Below are 26,034 nucleotides of genomic sequence, written 5' to 3' on the forward strand. Positions count from 1 at the left end.
ATCCTAATGATATGTGAACTAATCTTGAGTTTCCTGCCCTGCTCTGAAGTAAGCAAGGATGGCTTTACATGATAGACTGTAGCAGATGAGCCGAAATACATATTACACAATTTGTGTATTCATTACTTTATTCCCTACAGTCTTCAGACATAATTAGAGTTATTTTAAATATTTTTGCCTTCAGGTGGGAGTTGAAAACACCGTATGTAGCATGAGCTATTCTAGCTAAGCCTGTTAAATGAAACCCGGCATAATAAAAACCATATAGTCACTCTGTTTTGAACTTCTTCCATGTAACTGCCAACATGCAGTTGTGATGTTCTCCAGGGTAGCATTCTGCCAGCAGTACTGAAGTTTACTGGCTAATCAATAGCTGAGATTCTCAAAAACGCAATTCTAAAACCCAATAGGCCATAACAGAGCCTGGTTTCAAAGATCAACAAATTTCTACTGGAGTTTTATGCCTCTGTCTCTTGGCAGCCTGTCTCTTGGAATTCAAGGTTATAATTTCTTCCCCAAAATAAAGTGTCCTGTGTTATTAAAAAAAAAAAAAAGTTCCCTCTAAAACACATCTCACCTGTGGAATAATGTTAAGATTTTCACGTAGGTCATGGAGTCCAATAGTTGATATATCAATTCCATCAATAATTATTTTGCCTTCAGATCCCTCTAGAACCCTAAACAAGCAATTTGTGAGTGTTGATTTACCAGCTCCTGTTCTTCCAACAATTCCAACCTGAAACAGAAAGTTTCCTGATAAACACTATAACTTTCCATGTGACACATTCTATATGAAAAATGATGAGTGAATTCAGTTTCAACTTTCAGTTCAAAACTTCAGTTTCTTTCACCAACATGCAATCCTATAGGTGGATAAAACTGATTAAAACTCACTTTGGAACTTGACTCACGATCAAGAACACTCCCTCAGAAGCTGTACAGGCTTCGCCTGGTTCAGTGGGAATTGTTGCCATTTCCCCTCCCTTTTGTCTAGCACTCAGCTCAAATCAATGATTCTAAACTAGGTCTCAGTTAGTGCTCCTTGAGCCCAAATCCAAAGTTAATTAGCACTGATCTGGAAGCATATTTCTCCACATAAATATTCAGCACAGTGGACAAGAGATTTAATTTCAAATGTGCATCTTCCTTAAAATTGCTAAATTCATAAAACATTATCCCGGTTTCTTTCAAGCAAAAGTATTTCAGCATAGTAGGAGAAAGTACTTTTCTCATTTGTCTTTTCTTTAATGTCTTATCCACTTAGTATCTTTGCTGTTCAACATCATCTTGCTGTATCTAGTAACAGAGTGTCCTCCTATTAAATCTTTTCAAATTAGAAAGCTGGAAAACACAATCTTATACCTCTGATTTATTTGTTATATACAGTACCTTCTCTTTACTCTGTGTCTGAAAAGAGATATCCTTCAAGGCTAAACCAAGATCCTTCCTGTACTGAGCCTTGTAGTGAACAAACTCTATTATTCCTCTATCAGGCCACCCCACTGGTGGTCTTTTTGATGTTATCCACGGTCCCTGAAATTACAACCATTGGTATTTCAGTATATGATTTTAAATGTGTTACAAATTATAAAAACATTAGGAAAATTATATGTATCTAAAAATCCCAGAAGGTTTAAGATAATTCCAATGCAATATAAGGGAAGGAGAACCTGCTTTCATGAACACTGGGCAGAAACATTCCAACTGGGTTTTTTAGGGGTTTTGGGTTTGGGTTGTGGGGTTTTTAACATGTATACACTCATTTAAAAAAAGTGAACTCAGTTTAATTGAGTAGTTACTAATAGTTTGGTATTTGTTCCATCAATTGAGAGGAACTGAATTTATTCTGATGCCTAATCTTGCAGATGTTTAAAAGCATATTTTATGAGATATGTTTTGGTTTAAGAAGTTGAGTAGGAGACAACAGAAAGATGCGAACAAAGACCAGAAAACATAAACATGAGGGAAGTGTAAAAGAGAATGAAGAAGTAGAAGAGACTCTCGTTTCTGAGGCAGACCAAGGCTCTTCTGGCTCCATGCCTGACATGGGCACTAGTTTCAGAAAAGCACAATAACCAAGGCAAATCAGTTTTAAGCAAATGTCTCTTCAGACAAGAGGAGAGTAACAGTTAGGGGTCTGACAGGCCTCTTCCCCTCTTAAATAAATGCTCCTCTTGGTTGCACACAGCATAGAAAGCTCATGTGCATTAGTCTTACAAAATCTACTGCTAAGAAGAATCTTATGGTTAAAGGAAGAATAAAACTGCTATGACAATAAATGTAATGAAGAAGCTACGTATGATTCTCAGCGTAAAACAATAAGAAGAAGCATTTAAGAACAAATTATAACCTGTTACCACTCACCAATACTAAAATCAATGTAGACAATTTTCTAAGCACGTAAATTAAATATTGAGGAAGAATCCTCTCCATTTCAAGAAGAATGCTTACCTCCTTATCCATTTTTGCATATTCACAAATTCTTTCAATTGAAACTGCATTGGTCTCGATTTCGCATGCTTTACGCACCCAAAAATTTAGACTCTGAATTATCTGGGGAAATAATTGCATCATAGAACATAAACATTTGATGCTACCAGAATACAACATACTCATTTCAAAACTGATCCTGAATTTAATCATCTCATAAACTGGATGCCTAATCACAGAAGCCAAAAAGTATACAGAAAATGATGGCACACCAAATGAACTGTCAGAAAATTACCGATCTCAGCATTTCTCTGAGCACCTTCTTGTCTGCTTTCAGACTGCCCAATGGCTATTGTAATTTTCACTAACATAACAGCTCCAGAACTCTGAAACTATTTCAGGATCAACAGAAAGTGCACGGTAATTGTATGATGTTGAAAGGAAAAATATATATGGCTAATACTGCAGGTACATTAATGCACTATTCCCTAGGTAAAGTAAGCTAGCAATACAGAACAAGGAATTTGTAATGGGGATATGCATTTGGTCTATCATGTCTGTCAAATTTGTCATCTTTAAGCATTGGAAATGCTTCTGCAGACAGAGCCAACTCTGTGGTTAAGTATTTCCACTCCTATAGGAAAACAGTGAGCCAAATGAATTCTTAGAGTCAACTGTTTTGAAATGCTGTATATAACCAAAGAATGGTGTCAATTTGACATCAGATGAAGGTAAAAAACTGTGCAGTACCTGTGACTACCATCACCACAAAAATGGTGATACGAAGGAGATTGTTCTTTCTCTGAATAATAGAAAACGGAACTCTTGCCAGTTGGGGGTGATGTAGATATGCCATGACAGGTAATTGTCTATATTTTCGTGTACGTGTTCATGAGTACCTGCCAGCTGTGTTTCTGAAGTACACACTACACTACTTACTACAGTGAGAATCTGGATACTGTTACACCCCTAAGCATTGTAAGATTAAAGAAATTTGGATACTAAGTTTGCATATACTTAATACTGAAGATTTATTTTAACTAGCAACTTATCAGTACAATTTACCTTACTTCAAGACACATTTCAGCTGTGGCTCTCATGTATTACTTTTTCAAGGAAAATGCCAAAGTAAATGATTTTATTAAAGCTTTAAGGCAGCAATCCTGCATAACATTTAACGAGTGAACAAGAACAAGGAATCAAATATGAAGTATAATTGTACATGATTAAGCTTCTGATTTAGATTAACAACCCACTTAAAAATAAACCATACCTACTGATTTTTAAATACATTTTTATTATTATTATTTCATCTAAATTGAGAAGTGGAAAATAATTAATGTGAAGCTTCCAAGAATTAATGGAACTTAAAAGAAAACTCTGTTCTGCCCATGAGATTCAATGTCATTGATTCTACTGCGTATATTCACCTACTCAGTTTCATTGTATGTATTATTTCCTCTTCATAAGCAATGTGGGAGCAGCAAAAAAAATTATACTATTACTTACATTTAGAGCATAGGATATAGATAAACCCACTGTAGAAGAACTCATGGTATTTCCAGCCAATACTACAAACAGTGCAGCAAAGAACACCATTAAATTTCCCAGAAATTCAAGTCTAACAGATAGCCACCTGTTAGCAAATCAAGCAAAGAAAAAAGTTAATTACCTACAAAAATTTTTATAGTATAGTGAACATATTGCTAATATAATGACTCTTTGAGATCATTATGTTAGCAATTTACCCTAACAAAAGAGGTAAGTGCCACCATTCCCATTTTACAGATAGATGGCCAGGGAACATGTCATATCTAGAACTGGTAGCACCGCTAAAAACTGAATGCAGGTCTCAGCTCCTGGCTAGTGCTCCCTTCACTCCTTATACTGCTTTTGCTATCTGGAAAAGATTCAGGTATATGCCTGAAAACCAGAACTGAAATATCCTTGCTCACCTCTGCCTCTAACTGAACTGCATCCCAAAGGAAGGAGAGGAAATTAACTTATTTTCCTTAAACCAAAGATTCCATTCTCAAGACTTCTTGAGAGTTCTTCTCAGGTTACTTCCATGTGAATTACTGAAATACAAGTTTGATTTGTTCATAAACTTGCAAGAGGAATCTGAAATGTCATGCAGGCCATGCTTATGATGTATTGGTAAACTTTTTTTCTTCCCCTCTCCCCCTTTTTTATTATATTCTCATCAGATGTTTTTTATTATTCTCAACAGAATATGCATGTTTTCTATAAACCTTTGGTACATAAAGAAGAAATCATCTTGGTGCTTATACATAATCTATGCATTCATTACAAAGAGTGCTGGAGAAATTGCTCTTCTCTTTCTCAGTGGGTTTACCCTGACTAAAGGTAAATAGTTGTGGAATTCTATAGAAGGTGGTCTGTCACAGATGCAGAACTGCTGTGAAGTACCTGTTTGAGATGACGTTGTTGTAGAAGTAAACCAAGTTCTCATACACAACATCATTATTTTTTCTAATGAATCTCTCTTGGTGGCCAAATGCTCGAATTGTTGATAGCCCTACAAGAGTCTCACTGAAATGGGAAATCACAGGAGAATGTGATGCTCCTGCTAGTCGTCGAATCTGTCGTGAACTTGCTATGTAGTATCGCTAATAAGACAGTGTAAAACAGACAAGACAGACATTTTAAGTTGCTACAGCTTCTTTTACATTATTTAAAATATTTACTATATTTATTTCCAGTTAAGCAACTCCTGTGAATTTTGAGTACGAAGTTGGAAGTCCCTGCACAGAAAAAAAGCTGTTTGCAAAGAGTATAAAAAAAACCCCTCTGTCTCTTGGGACACACCAACATCATAATGCTTCTATAACTGCAATATATAAATTAGTGGCAAGGTTAAATAAGAAAACATTATTTCCAAATTCTATAGAAAATGGGCTATGCCACAAGAAGTGTGTAACAATTAACTAACACTTCTCTGTAACATTTCAAGTTAGTATGTCCTGCTTCTTTCTCAGATGAAAGTCACCCTTTGTTTCTTCAACGTATCAATGTAAATTCCTTAGCAAAGTCTGAATCCAGGTCCTCTCTTCCTTCCCCTATATTCTTATTTTGTGAATCTTTTAAGGTCTTTACTCACAGACCATACTTCTAGAATCAAGAAACAGAAATGCAGCAATTAGTGTTTCTAAAACCTTACTTTTGGTTTCTCAGTAGTATAACTGACATTCTATAAAAAATACAGCACAGGTAGTTTAAGCATCATTCTATTTCATGTCTGCTGTTTCACAGTAACTTGGACTTTTAACATTCACTGCAACATACACCCCATTTCAGGTAACCACCAACTTTCTTGGTGGAATCTATATGAATATTGTATTTTCCTAATAAAGAGGAAAACACAAAGTTGTTAAAAGTTCACAAGCACTGCAGGATATATTCAAATTCCTTTTAAGGAGCCTGAGGACTTTTCCTGAAAGCAATTTCACATGTCCTTTGTATATACACACACACATATATATTTGGAGATTTTTTTTTTTTCACGGTAAGGAATAATTCAAGCCTGTATCCTTAATTGCTCTGGATATTTCACCCACATAAATCTAGAAATCCTTGTAAAAGCCTATTGCAGTTACCTGGATAGTAAAATAGAAGTACCCCAGGGGGATAACTACCACTATGAATAGTGGTGAGGCAGATGTGATAACCAGAATGGTTCCAATAACATCTAGTGTACAATTTAGCCAAGTTCGTAAGTAGTAATGGAAACGTAAGTCCACTATAAATAAGTCCTGTAAAAATGCACAGAAAAAAACAAGACTTTTGTGAGTAAATTCCACTAAAAACTTTGAGAAGGAATTATTTAAAAATGGAATCAAAGTAAAATATCTTCAATAAAAATTAGTAGGATTCCCCCGATTATATCATAATAGAATGTATTCATAAACTGCTATTATTTTTTTTAAAGTGGAATAGACATAATAGCTTTTAGACTAGCCACAGTATGTCAGAGAACAGGCTCAGAGTGTTCAAGTCAGAAAGAGACAGTTTTTGCTATTTTGTGACTCGATACTTACGTAAAGCATATCAGACTGAAAAGGAAGCCAGGAATTCAAATCTTGTATACTCCTGTTAATAATTCTAGAACTGTACTGAAATATTACTAATGTCTTACTGTACACGGTATAGCTTTTTCAAACCCAGTTGATAATATGGCACTAGCAAAGACCAGGGTCCTGAGTGGAACAGAAATCAACTGATCTTTTAGTGTATTACACAACCACTCTTGGGTCTATTCTAGAGAACACAGCTACCAACAGTCATCATATCTGAACTGATCAGTAGTGCATTGCAATGATGTAGTTATGATGAGAGTGGGAACAATTAAAGTCATAGTAAATAACACTTGTTCATGTATTAGCATTTCCAGTTAAAGCCAAAACACTACAAAAATAGAAAATAATATTCACCTTAAGTCTATATACCTCTGAGAATGTGAATGTAATGTATGAATTGTATTTGACAAAAACATTTGAGTCTGATACGCAATATACTATCAAAGAAAAACATACATGTTTTGAAACATAGATCAGGTTTATGTCTAGTAAACTTGCTGCATGGCAGGAATGGTTTTTGAGGAATGAGTTCCTAATGATCTTGAAAAGGGTCTATACAACTTCCAATAACATGTTTGGATGATTTTGTAAGAAAATAGTTTGAGACAGTTCTTAACGTTTTCATGCACTAAAGTAACTTTCTATTGCTAGATATTGCATTCACTTACTTTTGTATCTTTCATTTTCAAGCAACACTAAATGGTATTAAATCCATTAGTCACTCAAGCTTCATTTTCATAAAATAGAAAATACTCAAGTTTTCCTTTTACCTTTGTGAATCTATTGATGATCTGACCAACAGGATCAGTTTCAAAACGCTGAAGAGGAAGATGCAATACATTGTCTAACAGCTGATGATGCAATGCCTGAGAAGCAGACAGCGATCCCCTGGTGATCACATAGGCACCGCAGCAAACAAAAAGACCTTACGAATGGATGAATTAAAAGACTGTATGAATGGTTGGGGAAGGAAAGAGATGGAGCTTGTATCTGTCACAGTTTTCTACAACAGTGAGCAATCTAACAGTTACACTTCATATCTTAGTTTTCCAGATGTACATATCTGTAGTTTGTTGATACATCTTACTAGTTCATATGTTTTTCTTGCATGTAAGTCTCTCATGTTGGCATGCCACACAACAACACCATTTTCCTTCCTCACTGAGATGCCAACATAACTTCATTAGGTTACAAGTGGATGTTCCAAGAATTCACAGAAGTATCATAAACTCAAATAGTATTTTCTTCAGCATGCCTGTACATCTCCTCTCCCCAGGCTGAACTGTGTGGCATACAATTCTGTTTATGAAACAGCCAGCGTTATTTCTTTGCTAATACACATTCAGGCAGATCAGACTTGGCAAGTGGTGAGAAAACAGTCATAAATGCTCATCCTTGCCTTGTATGAGTCCCAGAAGTCCATAGATATGAAGTTTATAGTTTTGAGATTGTTTCCATTCTGTGAGATCACTAACTTTTGCTGTTTCTGCAGTCCAGGTGCTAAGCCATAGATTTTGTCCAATGGCTAGTGCATTTTGTCCTAAATAAGCAGCTATGGTTAGCCACATCCATTGCCAGCCGAAGGCTTGGAGGTATTTCAAAACAACTGACATTTTCATCTAAACACATATAAAAAAATATATATATATATATTTATAAAAAAGTCATTATAACTGTTGAAAGCAAATACACATTACATAATGGGAAGTGGATACATTAAATACAGATTAAATCTAAACCATTTCTTTATTAAATCTGGTAATTTAGGTATATAAAATCCTACTATAAAAAGGTTTTCTCTTCCACTACACTCTGCTCTTTAATGACACATATCATAGGCAAGCTTGCTTGTGACACTTTCCAGAGTCAGACTTAAAAAATCTTATATACGTAGCTATACAAAACAAACTAATGAACAAAAACAGATCAAACAAACAAACAAATGAATGCAATTCAGTTTGTATGAAGCAAATCTTACTCTTCATCAATGGAACTAGAAACCTTAGAACTGCCACTTTGGACTCTTGGAGCCAAGGAAATTAGTGTCAGCTGAAGAAAATCTTTGGTGTAGATGAGCACTAATGAGGCTAAACTCAGGTAGGAAACTTGGAAGGTAGAACTGGTAGGAACAGAATAATGACAGATTGTTTGATTTAATTAGAGAATGGAAGAAAACTTTAGCTGGCAAAAACTCTTCTATCTCTTCTGCAGATTCTTTTCTACCATCCATTTCTACCATCTTCTTCCCTTTCCCGACCCATTCTTATTTTAAGTAAACTACGGTTTCCCAGGAAGTTTTGACCTTCTCCACACTCGGTTTCACTTGTTCTTTTCCTCCTACCTAGCAACTGGCAGGATTTTTTTAAATGGAGACTGCAGAAAGTGTGCTTCCAACATAAGCCAATACTGCAGCAGTATTACCATGAAAAATTTCTAGTCTCTGCTCCAGCAGGTATTTAAATACATTTTATATTCAGTAATGAGATTTCAGGCAACCTTACAAAGAAACAGAAAACTGCAAAACAATACTTTTTTATAAAAACTAATGTCAAAGCTTTTCTGTTGGTGATACTTACGCCACCAGTGGCAACTTTTTCTTTATTGTTTGTGAGTAGTTTCCATTGATCAAAGGAAGAACTGCAAAAAAGAAACACTTTGAAATCTTCTTATGAATCATCACACAAACAATATGTTTGATTGTTCCTAAGAAAAAATTAATACTGTAAAATCTTGTCATTATTTCCTGTGGAGCCATGAACTGTTCTCAGCTGTTCTATTTTTGTTATTACAATAATGTTATGGTCAGAAGACAACATGAGGTATGGCCGTTTCATTTCTTATATCTACCCTGGAGAAGAGAAGGCTGCATGGAGACCTCATAACAGCCTTCCAGTATCTGAAGGGGGCTTACAAGGAAGCTGGGGAGGGACTATTCATTAGGGTCTGTAGTGATAGGACAAGGGGTAATGGGTTCAAACTTAAACAGCAGAGGTTTAGATTGGATATAAGGAAGAAATTCTTTACTGTTAGGGTGGTGAGGTACTGGAACGGGTTGCCCAGGGAGGTTGTGAATGCTCCATCCCTGGTGGTGTTCAAGGCCAGGTTGGATGAAGCCTTGGGTGATATGGTTTAGTGTGAGGTGTCCCTGCCCATGGCAGGGGGGTTGGAACTAGATGATCTTATGATCCTTTCCAACCCTAACTATTCTATGATTCTATGATTCTATAATATCTGTAGATAAATCCAAGCTTGCCCTGCTTAGGCATCAGCTAGAGGTGCAAGACCACCCTTTTCTGAGGCATGTAAATGTGGTGCAACTCGGGTCTCAGCCCAGGATTAGAGATTACTATCTGACACATCCAATTCTACTACTTCTGGACCAGGGTGGTTAAGCTGAAGTGTTGTGCTTGCTAGTTTGAGCCTCTTCTACTTCACCTTTGCGTATCTTCTACCACCTCCAATATACCACTACAATGTTTTAAAAATTGATCTAGGAGGTCATTCAACTATTTGAAAGCCCAGAAGTTTTCTTAAAGACGAAAAAAGATAAATCAATCTTACAGGGGAAAAACAAAGAGCATAAACAACTTGTTAATACACCAAGAAATCAAACTGCTGCCATGGAATTGTGGGTGCATCCGCACTAGTAATAGTTCAGTTAGCTTTGTGAAAGTTCCTTTAATTCCTGCTTAATGGACTTTGGTTAAGACAGCGAAGCAGCCCACAAAACTGGATCTCTTGAACTCATGCAGCACATCATTAACTGCTTTTCTTTAGTATAAAGTGTTACCAGAAGATGAGCTCCAAATACATGCCCTCTAGCCAACTGTTGATGGTCATTCAGGCTTAACCCATGTTTGCACGGTGAAGCATAGTTGTACAGACTTCAGCACTTAGGGTTGTTCTAATACTGCAACAGTTAAGTGAGGGTTAATTTTATTTATTATTTTAATACTTACTCTTTACATTTCAGCAGTTCTCTTTCTTGCAGACTCCTGCCCATTTGGCCTTCTTCTTTGGGAGATCTCACTGCAACAGAAAAAAAAAGATTCAAAACATTTTTCAGTATTATGCCATGAGTAGATGGGTACAGTACAGGAAGCTAGAAATTAAAAACTGGGACAAAATGATGGATGAGAATACTTTAAAGTATGAACTACTGAAGTCAACCTAGTCTTGCAACAGCTACTACATAAGATGGAAACTTTTATGACCAAATGCTAGAACTGTGACAGTGGGTAAATCTCCCCCAAGACCCCAGTCTCTTTGGCATTTCATTCTTGCTTAGTGAAAGTATTAGTATCCCTACAAATATTAACATTAGTGTTTATCTCAAAGTATTCTCGCATCATGGCTGGAAAATCAAGTTTGCTGCTCTTTGTGTGTTAATGAAAGGAGTCACAACTTTTTTCTTCCAGGAATGGGTTTTTTCTTATTTTCATATTTGATGCTGGTTTTGTCAACAAATCTGTCAAGACAAATATATGATTTTTAAATCATACCATCCTGCAGAATGTACCTCTGCTGTATAATGTTGTATCACAACACACTGCATGCTGTTTCTTCTCCTCATTACTTAGTTTCCCCTTCCCTCACTTTATTACCCTTCAAGAATAATACATATTTCCTTTACAAAGGTATCTCATACTTTTGTCCCAACACAGCTAACTCAAGACTGCCCACTGCTGCCTTTTGCAAATCTGCTGTTCTGTCTTTCTGCTCCTCCCCATGAAATCCAGAGTGCTGGCTCCAGTACAGGGCCTGAATTAATCACACCACTAGATTGTGCACTGTACTTACTGCAGACTCAATTCAGAGTAGCTAAGCTAACTGGAGACCAGCATTACAAACATCTGCAGTCATGTATCTGTTATAGGAATCTTCTTGTCATGTGGAGAGACTCCTTCTTTCAAAATTAAATAACCATAATTTTCTGAAGTACATGATGAAAACGGGTCAAACTGACTGTATTGTCAATGTACCTATTTGTTTCCCACAGCTCCCAAGAGCACACATTGAACAACTCAGGTACAGAAGTAAACTAAGTCCCAATCCATTTTTTGTCTCCTACAGATGGACAACATTCTCTTACTCCTTCTGCTGTGCTCCATGCAGCACTCTAAGGTGATGGAAATGGGAAGCATCCAATATAAAAGAGGACATAATCGCTGACACTGCAAGATTAATTTGAAATGTGCATAAAGTTTTTACTGGGTGACAAATCCTTAACAGAATCAGGTAACTTTACCAGGAAATTCATACAGTATGCAAAGGTAGTAAACAGTTGAATAAGGTAGCTTATTATACATTCATTAGTTGAAACCATTTGATCTCAAGACATTAAAGCCTGATTTTTTTTCAGCGTATAACCTGTAATAGTATATAAAATTTAGACATTTTCAAGCAATTATTCTATTTATTTTCCAGGAGGAATATTTTTAACATCTTGAATTAAAAGAAAAAGTACGAGGCAAGCACAGTATATAGATTTTCTCACCTTCCACAGGGGTTGTCTCTTCAGTTGTATGCTCTGCACTGAAGACTTGAATAAGTTCAGCAAAATTAGATCTCTTTGAAACAAGTTCTTGATAGGTCCCCATTTGACTTATTCTGCCCTCTTCCATAACTATTATAAGATCGGTGTGAGGCAGGAATGTTACATTATGGGTCACCAATATACGAGTCTGAAACACATTGTTTTCCATTTTTTCATATAAATACAAAGTATATATTAAAAGTAGACATGATATGATATGTTCCAGTTATGATAACTGGAATGATATAATAGAATTTTTCTGGGATTTTGTTCATTTGCCTACTCTATTATTTATTGCCTATTTTATTACATTACTCTTTTAACTGCTGATTGTAATGTCTAGCTTTATGCTTATAGCTATTTACTATTACTTATACTTTTCTGTTTCTTAATATGTATTCTCTGCTCAAGAATGGTTTAGATTATGTTGTAAGGAGAAGAAGTAGATAAAACATTTCAATCTACTACACATACTTTTATAATCTCAATATGAAAATCTGCTTACAAGTCTACCATTATTAGTGTTCTTGCTTCTGCCACATACATGTAACCCATGGAGCAGGTAAATTGATAAAAGGGAGAAGGGAGAAAGGGAAAGTTAGACATTTGCCTCATAGTAAGTAATGTATTCGTAATAGTAAATATTTCACAGTAATACATGTGTTTTGCAGGCATCAGCCAGCAGGAATGAACTGTGTTAATTCATAACACTGAGATTTTTTTTACATACTATCTTACCTTTCCACATGAACAGTTTTTAAATGGGAGAACCTATTCCTTCTGATCCACTTTCCCCCTAGGGATTTATTTGTTCAATAAGAAGCCTTTCTTTCTATAACCTATTTACTGCAGTGAGGCATCAAGAGCGACCACAAAGGGCTCCACGCAGCCTTCTATACACACTGGTGCTCCTCAGAAACTGCCAGTAAAGAAGAAATAAGCAAATATTACGGGAATCTTTCAGACTCTCATGTCAGGTAAGCTCTCTATCTTTTCTTCTGGTCTGTTCTATGCCTACCCAACAGGCTTCAAACCTGTACAATCAGCTGTGCTTTCAATTTAGCCTCTTTATGCAGAATAATTTTCATCAACACATTAGGTAAGAGATGAGCTTTTGCAGAATGACTGAGACTTCTACTGTGTCCACTGTATTGTGCAAACCAATTCATCCCCAAACTGAAAGGAGGCCACCCTACTTTACCTTGCTCTTTAGGAGACCTGAAGGGCCAATTATCTTCTCAAAAAGGTGTTTCCCAACATGTACATCTACAGCAGACAGGGGATCATCCAGAAGATACAGGTCAGCATTGCTGTACACAGCTCTAGCGAGACTCACTCTCTGCTTCTGCCCTCCACTTATATTGACACCCTAAGAAAGCAAAATAATCCACATTTAAACATGAAATACTAAAAAAGACCAGTGTACTACACTCAGTCTCATTAGTTTTTTCAGATAATCAGTGTAAATTTTATACTAGATATGAATATAGAAAGGTAAATTTGGATTTTCAAGTAATCAGAACAAAGTTTGAGCTCTCTTGATTAAATGCTCACTCCAAAATGGGTGAATGCAAGGTACCTTGGAAAATTAAGAACATTACTTTTATTTACAGTCATACAGGCATTTTTACATTACAGAGAGAACCCTCTGGGCACAGGACAGGGCTGACTCAAACATCCGTATAGAAAATAACCATTTTAAGTGTTCAGAGCTTGAACAAAAGTAAGTAAGCTAAGTAAGGAGATGTGATAGATTTACTTGGCTGAGCACTGATTAAGTCATCAGTATAAATTATCAAATAGGTAATACATAAAAACATAAAAGCTGTAACTTATTGCATCATTTCTGACCCCTCAAATTCTCACCCTTTCTCCAATCTCTGTTTGGTCTCCATTCGGTAACTGTTCCAAATCTGGCAGTAAAGCACAGGACTCTAAAACAAGTTCATAGTATGGCCTATGTAGATTTGCACCAAAGAGAATATTTTCCTGTAAAGTGCCATTTTGAATCCAAGCCTGCTGAGAAGCATATGCAACTGAGCCCTAAAAAGAATTGGAAACAATTTGTTTACTCAGGCTTTGAACACAAAAAAAAAGGATTTAAAAATATATTTGAAAATCCAGCTTTTCCTCAAAGTAATTACCTCCAACATTATTAAGCTGTTTATATTATTAAACTGTTACTATTTTAATTAAGTCAGGAAATGAAAACAATCTGTTGAATAGTCCTTTATAACAGTTTGCCTGTAATTTTTACAAGAGCACACGCTGTGAATAAACCCAAGAGAGCTGGAACATACATCGAACAGCCTTTCACGGAAAGATCTTAGTGACAAACAGGCATTTACTGTAAGATTTATATGCAGCAAAATGGGTCTGTATTAGGTATATACCAAAACATAGTTTGACTGTATTTTTATATTACATGCTGTGGAATGTGTCAGCATGAAATTAGAATTAGAAATCAAGGTTACAGAACAGGAATGATAATTGGAAATGCTCCTAAATATTTTCTTAGATTCAGCTACATGCCCTGTTAAATTCTATTAATTTTACAACAAATTGATAGCATAAATACACTTGTTGGGTATTTGCCTTCCTTACAGATTTTACACAGCTCACACTTTTCCCATTAATTACTACTTTCAGATTCAGAACACCTCAACTTCATATTCGTTCCCCACACCCCAACAGTGACAGGATACTGTACTAGCTTTCCACAGGAGCGGATTCTTGTTCAACACTTATTTTCAAGGCTAAGACACTTCTTTAACAGTGCCACATCCACTTGCAAGCAGATTAACTGATACCATGCTTATTCACTAATATTTATTGGCACAAGCAGTGTAGTCTATCATCAGAAGTTAACTTCCTCTGTACCTATAAACTATTGAAAACTTCCCTAAACTCTGTTTTGCACCAGGGACTTTCATTGCTCTATGTAACTACAAGACAAGTTAAGCTACAGGGGTCCATGTTGCTAGGAAAGCCAGCACTCTAATTCCATCTCTGCCTAAAGTTCAGCTTTAACCTCTGTTTCCATATCCTGTGTCCACATCCTGTATTCTATTTCCTTATTCACATAAACCATTGCAAGAAAGTTGATCATCTTCCATATCAGCTTATAACAGCTCTGAGTGGGCCATGTTTGTACAGCTGCTCAAAACCAGCAATCATTAGAGATGTTTAGTCTCAATACATGACTTAAACACTCTTGATTTCTGCACTGAATTATACAGATTATAAAAAAATGAAAATAGCTTTGCAATCATGTAGGTTGACAACAAAGCAAAATTGTTACATTATTAACAAATGTCACTGTATTCTTACTTTTCTTTGAAGATACAAGAAGCTGGAACTATCTTTGCCAGTATTTCTACAACCATAAATAGATGAGGAGGAAAAACTGCACTTTCAAAAGCAGTTCTGCTTAATTTAGGTATTGAAGAGCGGGCAGGGCAGGGGGACACAGGTGGACAATCTTACTCTTCTCTGAACTGTTCCTTCAAGTTTCTCCATTTCTCCAAGAACAGCAGAAAGAAAAGACGACTTTCCAGATCCAACTTCTCCCACAACAGCAACTAAAGTGCCTTCAGGAATGCTGACACTCAAGCTGGAAATACAGAGGAAGACAAATTAGTTATCTGCTTTGTAAACACTCCATCATATATGAGTAGTGGTCACTGTGAGAAAGAAATAGTCTATTTTACCCTCAGAATGATGAGAAATTAGTACAGCAGTTTGCACATCTTTTGACTATGTAACATTCAGAAACTTGCAATAGTGGCTTTATATATAGATTGATTTGTCTGCAAGCTAAAAGACTGTGCTTTCATCTGGTCACAGTGAAATCAACTGGATACAGCCTAACCAAAAAATGGTCTTATCATATTCTTCTCATGCCTGTAGTTCAAGTTCTGTCTTGCTCTGACAATCGACTGCTAGACCTCTTAGGGAAAGGGAGAGGCAGAGGGAAGAGGAGTGGAAGAGAGGAAGAGGAAAGGGAAGGGCACTGGCTTCCCATAGCACTTCAACAGTGCTATAGTGAGAAACATGCAATTTTATGTGGTTTCTCTTGGAGCATGAGGGACACCAAGTCAGATTTGACTTTCCAGAGCACACTGGTCACATGGGATGCTTTGGAAACAATAATTTATGTTATTTTTGTTATGTAACATCATGAACAAACCTAAATGAAAATATATTAAACCTGAACAAAATCTCTATAGACATCACATTCTGCCAAAGGAGATCATAAAAAAACAGTGAGAAATACCTTACTTTTTTAAGACCGGCACGCCATTCTTTTCCCAGCGGAAAGAAGCACCAATAAACCCAACAGCATGATCTGTTGCAGTAAAGAAAAAGAGACCAAAGAATTGCTAATCCATCCCCTCAGCTGAGTTTCTTAATGATTATTCATATAAACTCACGACCAATTAAAAATAATAACTACTGCTTACTTCCACTGTAGCTTGTATTGACATCCTCAGGGTTAATATCCTCAGCACACAGAAAATCCTCTAAACGGCTCAGAGAAACTTTGGTCTGCAAGATGAATAGGTAGATAGATAGATATTATACAACATGCCTGTGCTTCCTTAAATTAAAATTAAAAACTTAATATTTTAATACTTTAAAGTTCTAGATAATATTCCTTGTCAAATAGCTTCTATTTGAAGATAGACAAAAAAGGTGTTTAGATACTTAAAAATATTTTCCTTAAAGTACTAAACAATCTAAAGTCAAAACAAGTGTATTTTTTTCCTAAGGATCTACTGCTTTATAGTTATTAAATAACAGAGCATGCTTGACATATCCAGTGTTAGAATAGAGTTAATCCTTGAATTTTCTTTCTCCTTAAGACAGAAACATCCTTTAAACATCCTTCATGCTTCTCAATCCATAAAACTACTGTGCAGTTTCATGTCAATGAAATGTAACTTCAAATAAATAATGATTTAACCAATCCTAGAAACAGATGAAACATGACAAGAGTATAAACATCAACTTTTCATGGCACTTATTCATAGTATGTTTACCTGCGCAACAGCAGAGATCACAGATGGTAAATCAAACAAAGGCAGTCGTAAAATGTTAAATAAAGAAATAGATGTAAAAACCTTAGTTGCTGTTAAAACATTATCTTTGTCCAGATGAAAGAAGACTCCAAATGTAGCCAAGGAGACCTTTTAAATAAATGAAAGAAAATGACATATCCAGAAGCAAAATCATAATCATACATATATACTATTTTTGCTTGCATTTGAAAGGTACAGTATCCCATTTCTGCTCATGTATAAACAGGAGCTCTGTAACTGCTGCACAGGGAAATTACTGCATAGCTGCAATACTGAGTGCAGGAATACTATCATTCTAGTGAGCAAAGGCCATGGCTACTGTGTTTGACCCAACCAGATTCACGTGAAACTATATGAAATAGCTTTCCCATCTCATCAACTGTTTTCTTCATTTTTAAAACACTCAAACACAGTATTTCAGGAAATTCACTTTTTTCTTTCTCTTGCTATTACTATGACATTGGACATAAAATAGAATTATTTACTGTAGAGATTTTTATGTTGGACACTTGGAATTATTTTCAAGAATTCAGTCAGTAGTCCTCAGAGAATAAACTGGACTCTTACACAACAGACACTCAAGCCTCCAGAATACCCAGAAAAGCCTACACTTAACAACCTGCCCTACAGAGTCTTTTCTGCCTTTTGTTGAATTTTGGAGTCCTAAACTAAACCAGTTATAAAGTAGAAAGACACCTAATAAAGTCCTAAATAAGAAGGACTTTACTTCACTGCATTTAATTCAACTCCTGAATTTTCCTTGCTCACTGCTTTAACTATTTCAGTTGTTAGCAAGGTTACAGACTGAAGGATGGCCTTAATCCTTCCTTTCACTATACCTAAGGAATATTCCTCTTCAGCTCTTACATACTATGAGTTAAGCACTAGAAGATGTCATTTTTTGTAACTGAAGTTAAAGGTGGTCATTCATCCATAATGAAGTTTCCAGTTGGATCAATAGAATCATTTAGATTGGAAGAGTCCTTTAAGATCATTGAGTCCAACCGTTAAACCAGCCCTGGCAAGTCCACCACCAACTATGTCCCTAAATACCACGTCTACACACCTTTTAAATACCTTCAGGCATGGTGAGCTTGTTCCAATGCTTGACAACCTTTCCAGTGAAGAAAATTTCCCTAATATCCAATCTAAACCTTCCCTAGAGCAACTTGAGTCCATTTCCTCTTGTCCTATCACTTGTTACTTGGGAAAAGAGACTGACCCCCGCCTCACTACAACCCCTTTCAGGTAGTTTAGAGAGCAGTAAGATCCTGTCCCTCAAACCCTGGTGTACTGGACCCAGGCTTGCCTCTAATGAGCTTGATTTTATCCCTTTCCCCCTTCAAGTTTAGTTTAAAGCTCTTTCATTGACCCTTGCTACAGGAACCTGAGAAACAGCCCTGCATGAATTAATGTATTTATAAAACAAACCATAAAAGGAATACACGTCAACGTTAGCATGGAGTAAGTCGTGAGATATCCAGAAGACTTCAAAACATCCACTTCACACTCTCTAATGCTCATAACCTTCCTTTGATACACAGGTTCCCATGCATAAAGTTTGAGGATCTAAACAAGCAAACAAACAAACATATCTTTATAAAGCAAAAGAGCAGTGACCATGCTTCAGAAAATAAGCTAAAGCTCCAAATGTCATTTTCAAGTATTCATCAATGCCAAACTACAACAATTTGAATGTTTTACAAATGAAAGCAAGACCTGAGATAACTCAAAATTAGGTTGTTCTTATGGAAGATATACTCCCGTTACTGTTACTTCTTCAGATTTCAACTTGTCCCTTATGTATCATAAATGATGAGACGGTTTATTTCAAAACAGGATAAGTAACAAAAGTGAGACAACTTTGTGAAGTGCTTTTCTTCTATACTAAAACTTCAGTCTGCCAAAGGTTTTCAGACATCTGTTAATATGTTTTACATTCTCATTAAAAATGTGGTATTAAAAATAATGCATCATGAACAATGAATTTTTCAAATCAAATTAAACCAGTAAATATTTCCAAAACCACTTTCTCTGTAAACTTTTATCACTATTAGCTAAAATATTACTCATAAAACCTAGAGCTTTTTAAATAACTTACTCTCTGTCTTTGCAACCTAACAAAAAACCCCAAACCCTTATTAGTTGTTGCTTTACCTTTATGCCATGTAACATTTCACTTAATAGCTTGACTCGCTGATCTGAATTCTTCATTTGGCTTTTCTGGTTAAAAGACAGCAATGTTTACATATTTCAACAAGCAAAAGAAAACGGAGAGTAAAATATTCAGTGTTCTGTAGGCAATACATACCTTTTTTGCTATTTTTACCTTGCTAAAAAACACACTAGCACTGCAGTTATACCATTTTCAGATACATATGTAGTAAATCATTAGTTAGGTAAAGGATTAAATACATCAAAATAACGTTTTAACAATATAGCATAACACTACATACACACAAACGTGAGTATATATGTAACACTATATGGATATAAACCACTGTATACATATATATATACACACACATATGTATAGATATAAACCACTGTATACATATATATGTATACATATATACACATATGTAACACTATATGGATATAAACCACTGTATACATATATATGCATATATACAGAGGTTAGGAAGAAAGCTTCCTTTATTACTGAAGAATACATTGTTACTGAAAGAACCAGTCAAAGAAACACAAATTCTTCTTACTCCTATGCCATACTCAGACTCTCCTGCATCTCACATTTCTATAATACTAATTAGCAGCCTCTTTAATGTTTTTAGTCTTATTCAAACACAACAAGTTGCAAACTTTTAGACAGAATGATTTAATTGCCTTTTGTATTTCTTCTCTCTCTCATATCACAGTAGGGATCTAAGTGCATGTATAGTTGTAACAGCTCACCTGCAAAAGAGGTGAGAGCATTTTCTTGTTTTTTCAATGTTTCTAAACTGTCGCAGCCTTAAAAAAGAATTAATGGAGACCTAGAGTCGCTGCTGCATGTTGTGTCATCAAAGGCAGAACAAGAAAAAAGACAAATAATTGCCTTGATAGCAATCATGAAACAAAACTTAGGGCTTTAGTTTCAGGTTTTTTTCAATGGACCTCACAGAAATAGAAGTATTAACAGGCAATACAGTGCCAAGAGAACTGTAACATCAGAGAAGCAGAAAGGAAATCAGAACACACGCAGTACCTCTATGGGAATTTCTGTCTCAAGAGAATGTGCTAAATTTGAGTGAGCAGCTTAGCCTGAATAATAAAAGTAGAAGAGGGCCATAATCCTACAAAAATCCCTTATTTAATAGAATTAACTCATGTAATATGCAAAACCACAGTTGTTTCCTAAATGAATCACACAGTAATTTTTACTAATACAAAATTATTGTTTCAGGATAATGGAAATATAGGTATCCAAACTAAATACTTTAGCTATCAAACATATGGCATAATTCCAGTTATGCTTCCCTCCAGTGAAAAACAGCTGCACCTTGGCTTTGCTTATTTGTTTGGAGTTTGATTTAGATATACCTATAGTATTATTACACATGCATAATTTGTACACATACCCTTCATTTCTATATTATGACAATTTAATCTCTCTTACTATGCTTATTTAAATAGCTCACCTTCAGTCTTTTTACTTTGGCTGCAATGAGCGCATTTATAGGTATAACCAAAAGAAGCAGTGCAACACCTGCTAGGACTGAGGGGCCAAGTTCTTTCCAGAGAAAGACAACAGCTATGATGATCTGAAAAGGTGCTGACCACAAGAGGTTGAGGTTTACAGCCATTTCCATGAGTTGCTGAGTATCTGCTGACATCAGGTTAACAATTTCCCCAGTTGTATAGTTTCGTTGTGAGGAATTTGCTAAAGTTAAAGCCTGCAACCAGAAAATGGAGGTCACAATCAAAACTCAACGATTTCGATGGGTTTAGCTGCCCAGCAGAAGCTAAGAGCACAGTAATTAGAGCAAAGCTGAACTATGAAACAGCCTTGCAACTCTTATAAGAGGAACATGGCATAAAGAGGGTTCAGAAAGACTCATCTTTGGCCTTGCTTAGGACCTCCTAGTGCAGGAACCAGCAACAGCAGGCTTCACAACAAGCCCATATATAATCTCAGTGTGTCAGGCAAATAACCATGTGTCTCAGGACTCGTACCCAGACAATCACACATGCTACCTCTTCATGTGTTACTGCCTCACATTTTTCTACTATACCACCTGCATATACCAAGACAGTGCTGCAGCAGCTCACTCCAGCATCCATCCCACGTGCAAAGCACAACCTGACCCAGCATTCACTAATCAACTCAGAGAGAGGAAGAAGCTCTATCTCTATCCTATAGCTATGAAAACTTGCCCAGGAGACATGCCCACCCCAGCTGGAGACTCCCTTCCACTGTTCATAATCTGATGTACTGACACATCCTGATATGCAACTTGAGAGAATTAATTCCTTTCTTTAACTGATTTGCAATGTGTAAGTTAAATTTTGTGTAGTGATTCAGAACATACCTGAGAAGCCTATGTCAAAAGACTGTTTTGTCTCTCTTGAGAAAAGAGACTATATTTTATATTAACAAAGACACTATTTTTTATTTGGATTATTTTTTTTACTTCCTTAACTTATGCCTAATAGCTAAATACTGCAGTAAAAATGCCAATGTGTCATGGCTGCCACCTCAGCATTTCTTGTTAAAGGTTCTTATTAAAAGTTACAGATAGGTTTCCACAGCAGTTAGTCATCCTCTAAACATCTGAAAAACAAGTAACCTACCAGGTATTCAACTCAGCAGAAAATCAGTTTTACTAAAACTGGGGGTGGTGGAGGGGTGTGTATTTTCAGCCTCCAAAGGAGACAATATAGCAAACGTCAGCTTCTCACATTCACTACTGCTGTACAGTAAAAACAGTTATCACTTATACCCTTACTTTTTCCTGGACATCCAACCTATGAAGTCTTCCCAGTTCATTCAGTAAATATGGGAGATTAACCCATAACCAAAGTAGGAGGAGTTCAGTTTCTACATATTGCCCAAATATTATGCCCATACAGGTGGCTGACAAAAGTATGTCATTTCAGGATTAGAGTCTCCCAATAGAAATGCTGCTGAAACTCCAGATTATTATAAATAAACAAACGTCAAAATACACAAAGTCAATCTGTTGTAGCCTGTCACCAGTGTGTAACATCCTGGGTTTTGATTGTGGTGGTAAGCACATTGTCTTCTAATACTGTGTGTTTTATTTTAGCTTTTGCTTTCAAAGAAAAGTGGAAGACATGATTACCTTTTTATATATCAGGCCAACAACTGCAGTCTTGATTTTGACTGCAGTAAGCATGTTGTTACGTTGGTATAACTGATGGAGAAGAGTTTGTGAGAGAACTACAAAAAACAGGGCAATAGCATAGCCATATCCACTCCCATATGAAGTAGGATGATCTTCACTAACCACTATCATTGCTCTGAAAACAAAGGAAAAAAGATACATTTTCTGCATTAAAACAACTAAATAAAGTTCAGTAAGCTGAAATATTGGAAACTTGTTTAAGTCCATTTTGGATTAGATATGGTGAAGGGTCACAAAGAAATACTATGTTATAAGGAAGGCAGGTCTTATCTGTGCTTTCCAATCTGTTAGCTTAGAAACAATTCTCAAATACTATTTTAGCCATGAATGTGCTGTTGCTGACATCCCTGACAATGGAGTATAAATAAAGAATGGCATAAAAGAAAAAAAACATAATACAATTAGATATTTGTACTTAGAAAGGTTGCAGCTACCAGCCATGAATGTGAGAGAGGAAAAAAACTTACAGGAAAATTCTTATTTTTGTGTTAGTAAAAGGTTATCTTAAATAACCAGCAACTGGGATGTCTTCAGACAGATTTTATAACTCAAGATTTTGTTCAAGATTATGTTGACTCAGATTTTGGAGATTAACAATAATTCTGTTTGTTAATTCTTTTCCTTATAAACACACAGGTATTTGATAAATTCTTAACACCTCTGTGGTAAGCACGATTTCAAAAAACCACTTCCATCAGCCTCATGATGCCAACAACCTGATAACAACAGTCACTGCATTTTCACATTAAATGCTAAAGCTGTAGATATTATTATATATTTAGGTTTGTGGGTTTTTTCAACAGAGATATAAAAATATTGTCAAAGAAGCAGAGAAGTTCAATAACTTGGTGCTCCATTTTTATTTAACATCTTATTGTAACTATAAGTATATTAAATACTTTAAAACAACATTGTGGAATTGAAGTTCTACTGGTTTCGTTTCAGTCCTTTGGCTAAGAGATTCCTGATCTCTTTGAGCTTTCCCTCAGTAGATCATTTTCAGATAATCACAGAGGAATGAGGAGCAAACAAAATCTTTACACACCTAAGCTGTTCCTTGGTTTGGTTTTGATATTAGAAACCCTTTAGCTTTATTATTGCTGTTACTTTCTGATCACAGAGTGAAACATAATAAAAACTTACTTCATTATCTGTGGACTCATGAAAGCCAGAATGTCAGCTGTAACTTTCAGAAATGAAACTTTAATCAATACACATTTAAATGTTTGCCATAATGACCAAATCAAAGATGGTTTATGGAAACTTCTTTTCTTAAACAGCAGTCTTTTGATGTAAGAAACCTGCAAGATTACAAAAATATGTTTAGAATTAAAAGAAAAGGTATTTTTGAACTTCACCCACATTTACAAATATAAAATACATAATATCAAGTGTCCATCTAAAGCCATCACTGTACTTATGATCTTAAAAAGAGCATTTCCTACAGTTAAAAGAAAAGCTTTCATATAAGAAATGAAGCCTGGTTTTATTTAGCCTAGCTAGTGGTCTTTCAAGGAATGATAAATATAATTTCTAGAATTGCCCCAATCATCCACAAATAGAATTAGAAAATAATTTAATCCTCAAATGATTATCACAGGTCAAAAAAAGTATCAGAAAAGCTGAGCTAAGCTTCAACATCAATGCATTAAATTTTGTAGCAGGCTCACAGCAACTTTATATTTAAGGTTGAATAATCCTGCCATTCTTTCTGAATATTTTCAGTTGTCAAGTAACTATTTTTTTTTCAGTTTGAAGGCACCTCAAGCAATTGCAAACATTCTAATGAGGGCTAAAAAAAAAAGAGTCACCCTTTCTTAATTAACACAGTGATGAAGGACAGATTATTTGAATAATAAAACCAGTATCTGAATGGAAAAAAATATCCTTATTGAAAAACACTTTGGAACGCTTTGGTAGAAAAGGTTTTGGTGTGTACATACCATCACTGGAAGAAAGGACAAATCTACAGATCGCTAAGAAAAACACTGAAGAGATGCAATAAGGTCAGACTCTGCAGAAGCTCTCTTCTCCGTATTAAGAAACAAAAGCTACACTCTTACTGGACTTACAGGTTAGGTTCTCTTTCGTGAACTTCCTAACATTACAGAGCTCCTAGTGTACTTTAAGTACAACAACCAAATAGTAACTGTGACTGAAACTGTCAAGGGTTTACAGGAAAATCACACAGAATACTTCGGCAAAAACAAACAAACAAACAAAATAACTGTAAAACTCAGTATTGTTAAAATTAAAGAAAACTGAAGCCTGTTTTGTGTGTTCTATAAGCCAGGGCATCTACTGATAAGCAGCTAGTTTATCAGTAGATAGACTTTCAGGTAGATAGACTACCTATCTACTTGAAATACAGATGCAAGTATAAGACAAAAACAGACAAGTTTAGAGAGAAATCAGTTGGACAGCTGTGACAAAGATGGCAATTAATCACCAAAGTAGATTCCATATCACTTAAAGTGTTAAAATACAACATACATTGTAAGAGATAAATTTGAACTTAAAAGAATTTAGAAAAATCCAATAGCCACACCAGAGATCCCTGATCACAACACTGAATGGCCTTTGTGATCTACAGAATAGAGAGGCTGTCCAATAAGTAAGATTCTAGAAATCTTCTCCAACTTCTAGACTCCATAAATTTAGAAAAGATATTGCCTATTGTCAGAGTTGTAGCTACCATTGATCCTGTGGTGGACTTCTGGATTTCTTTTCTCCACTGCTTTTCAAAGTTAGGACACACAGTGTATGGTGAATCTCTTTCATTCAGTTCAAACAGGTCATCTCTTTCCAATGGCTTCTTATAGCCTATAGATATTAATCTGAAAGAAACAAACTAATGTAGACAGCATGAAATACCGCAGACAAAACCAGCAGAACTACTAACTGAAAAAAACTAACAATATAATTTAATTCATATAAATAAACTCCATAATTATAATCAAAAATCCTATAAATGGTACAGACTAAATAGTGGAACATATTTACAGTCACCTAAAATAGACTAAAATCGATGTGAAGTAAGAAGAGCCTAAGCAGATGGCCACATCTGAAAAGCAAATTCTGAGGAATCTCTGTAATTCAGAATATCTACATTTCTGATCCCTTATTTCTTTTTAGGAAAATATACTATTTCATAAAGAAAAGTGTAGCATCATTACCTACTTACTGTTGTAATATGGAATGAAATACATTTTCTATTACATGACTATATTACCATAGAATCATTTATGTTGGAAAAGACCCTTGGAATCATTGAGTCAAATCGTTAACCTAACACTATCAAGTCTACCACTAAACCATTTCTCTAAGTGTCATGTCTACATGTCTTTTAAACAGCCACAGGGACAGTGACTCATTATGTTGCAACTCTCCTTTAACCACATTAAACTACTGGGTTTCAGCACAAGCAAAATGGAAGTTTCCTTACAGGATATCTTTAGCTGTTAAAATTTTAACAAAGGGATTTTACCCAGTTAAAGAGGGTAAGAGGTGGGGAAAAGTCAAAA

General features: G+C 35.6%; 1 protein-coding gene across 1 annotated transcript in view; it reads right to left on the reverse strand.

The window, feature by feature from the left end:
• The window catches only part of LOC101881707 (multidrug resistance-associated protein 1-like), a gene marked incomplete at its 5' end in the record, with an annotated part of 30,724 nt that overhangs the window by 2,686 nt on the left and 2,004 nt on the right, over nucleotides 1-26,034 (reverse strand). Inside the window, 23 exons of the mRNA XM_005151618.3 lie at nucleotides 578-736; nucleotides 1,390-1,533; nucleotides 2,452-2,553; nucleotides 3,940-4,066; nucleotides 4,861-5,060; nucleotides 6,048-6,203; nucleotides 7,298-7,452; nucleotides 7,927-8,146; nucleotides 9,104-9,164; nucleotides 10,487-10,556; nucleotides 12,025-12,211; nucleotides 13,265-13,432; nucleotides 13,930-14,106; nucleotides 15,550-15,676; nucleotides 16,345-16,411; nucleotides 16,527-16,611; nucleotides 17,106-17,252; nucleotides 18,576-18,713; nucleotides 19,302-19,367; nucleotides 20,783-21,037; nucleotides 22,448-22,625; nucleotides 23,654-23,811; nucleotides 25,206-25,347. Coding sequence (XP_005151675.2) covers nucleotides 578-736; nucleotides 1,390-1,533; nucleotides 2,452-2,553; nucleotides 3,940-4,066; nucleotides 4,861-5,060; nucleotides 6,048-6,203; nucleotides 7,298-7,452; nucleotides 7,927-8,146; nucleotides 9,104-9,164; nucleotides 10,487-10,556; nucleotides 12,025-12,211; nucleotides 13,265-13,432; nucleotides 13,930-14,106; nucleotides 15,550-15,676; nucleotides 16,345-16,411; nucleotides 16,527-16,611; nucleotides 17,106-17,252; nucleotides 18,576-18,713; nucleotides 19,302-19,367; nucleotides 20,783-21,037; nucleotides 22,448-22,625; nucleotides 23,654-23,811; nucleotides 25,206-25,347 — 3,289 coding nt within the window. The remainder of the gene's footprint in view (nucleotides 1-577; nucleotides 737-1,389; nucleotides 1,534-2,451; nucleotides 2,554-3,939; nucleotides 4,067-4,860; nucleotides 5,061-6,047; nucleotides 6,204-7,297; nucleotides 7,453-7,926; nucleotides 8,147-9,103; nucleotides 9,165-10,486; nucleotides 10,557-12,024; nucleotides 12,212-13,264; nucleotides 13,433-13,929; nucleotides 14,107-15,549; nucleotides 15,677-16,344; nucleotides 16,412-16,526; nucleotides 16,612-17,105; nucleotides 17,253-18,575; nucleotides 18,714-19,301; nucleotides 19,368-20,782; nucleotides 21,038-22,447; nucleotides 22,626-23,653; nucleotides 23,812-25,205; nucleotides 25,348-26,034) is intronic.

This window comes from Melopsittacus undulatus, chromosome 2 (genome assembly GCF_012275295.1).
Source record: "Melopsittacus undulatus isolate bMelUnd1 chromosome 2, bMelUnd1.mat.Z, whole genome shotgun sequence".
NCBI classification, from domain to species: domain Eukaryota; kingdom Metazoa; phylum Chordata; class Aves; order Psittaciformes; family Psittaculidae; genus Melopsittacus; species Melopsittacus undulatus.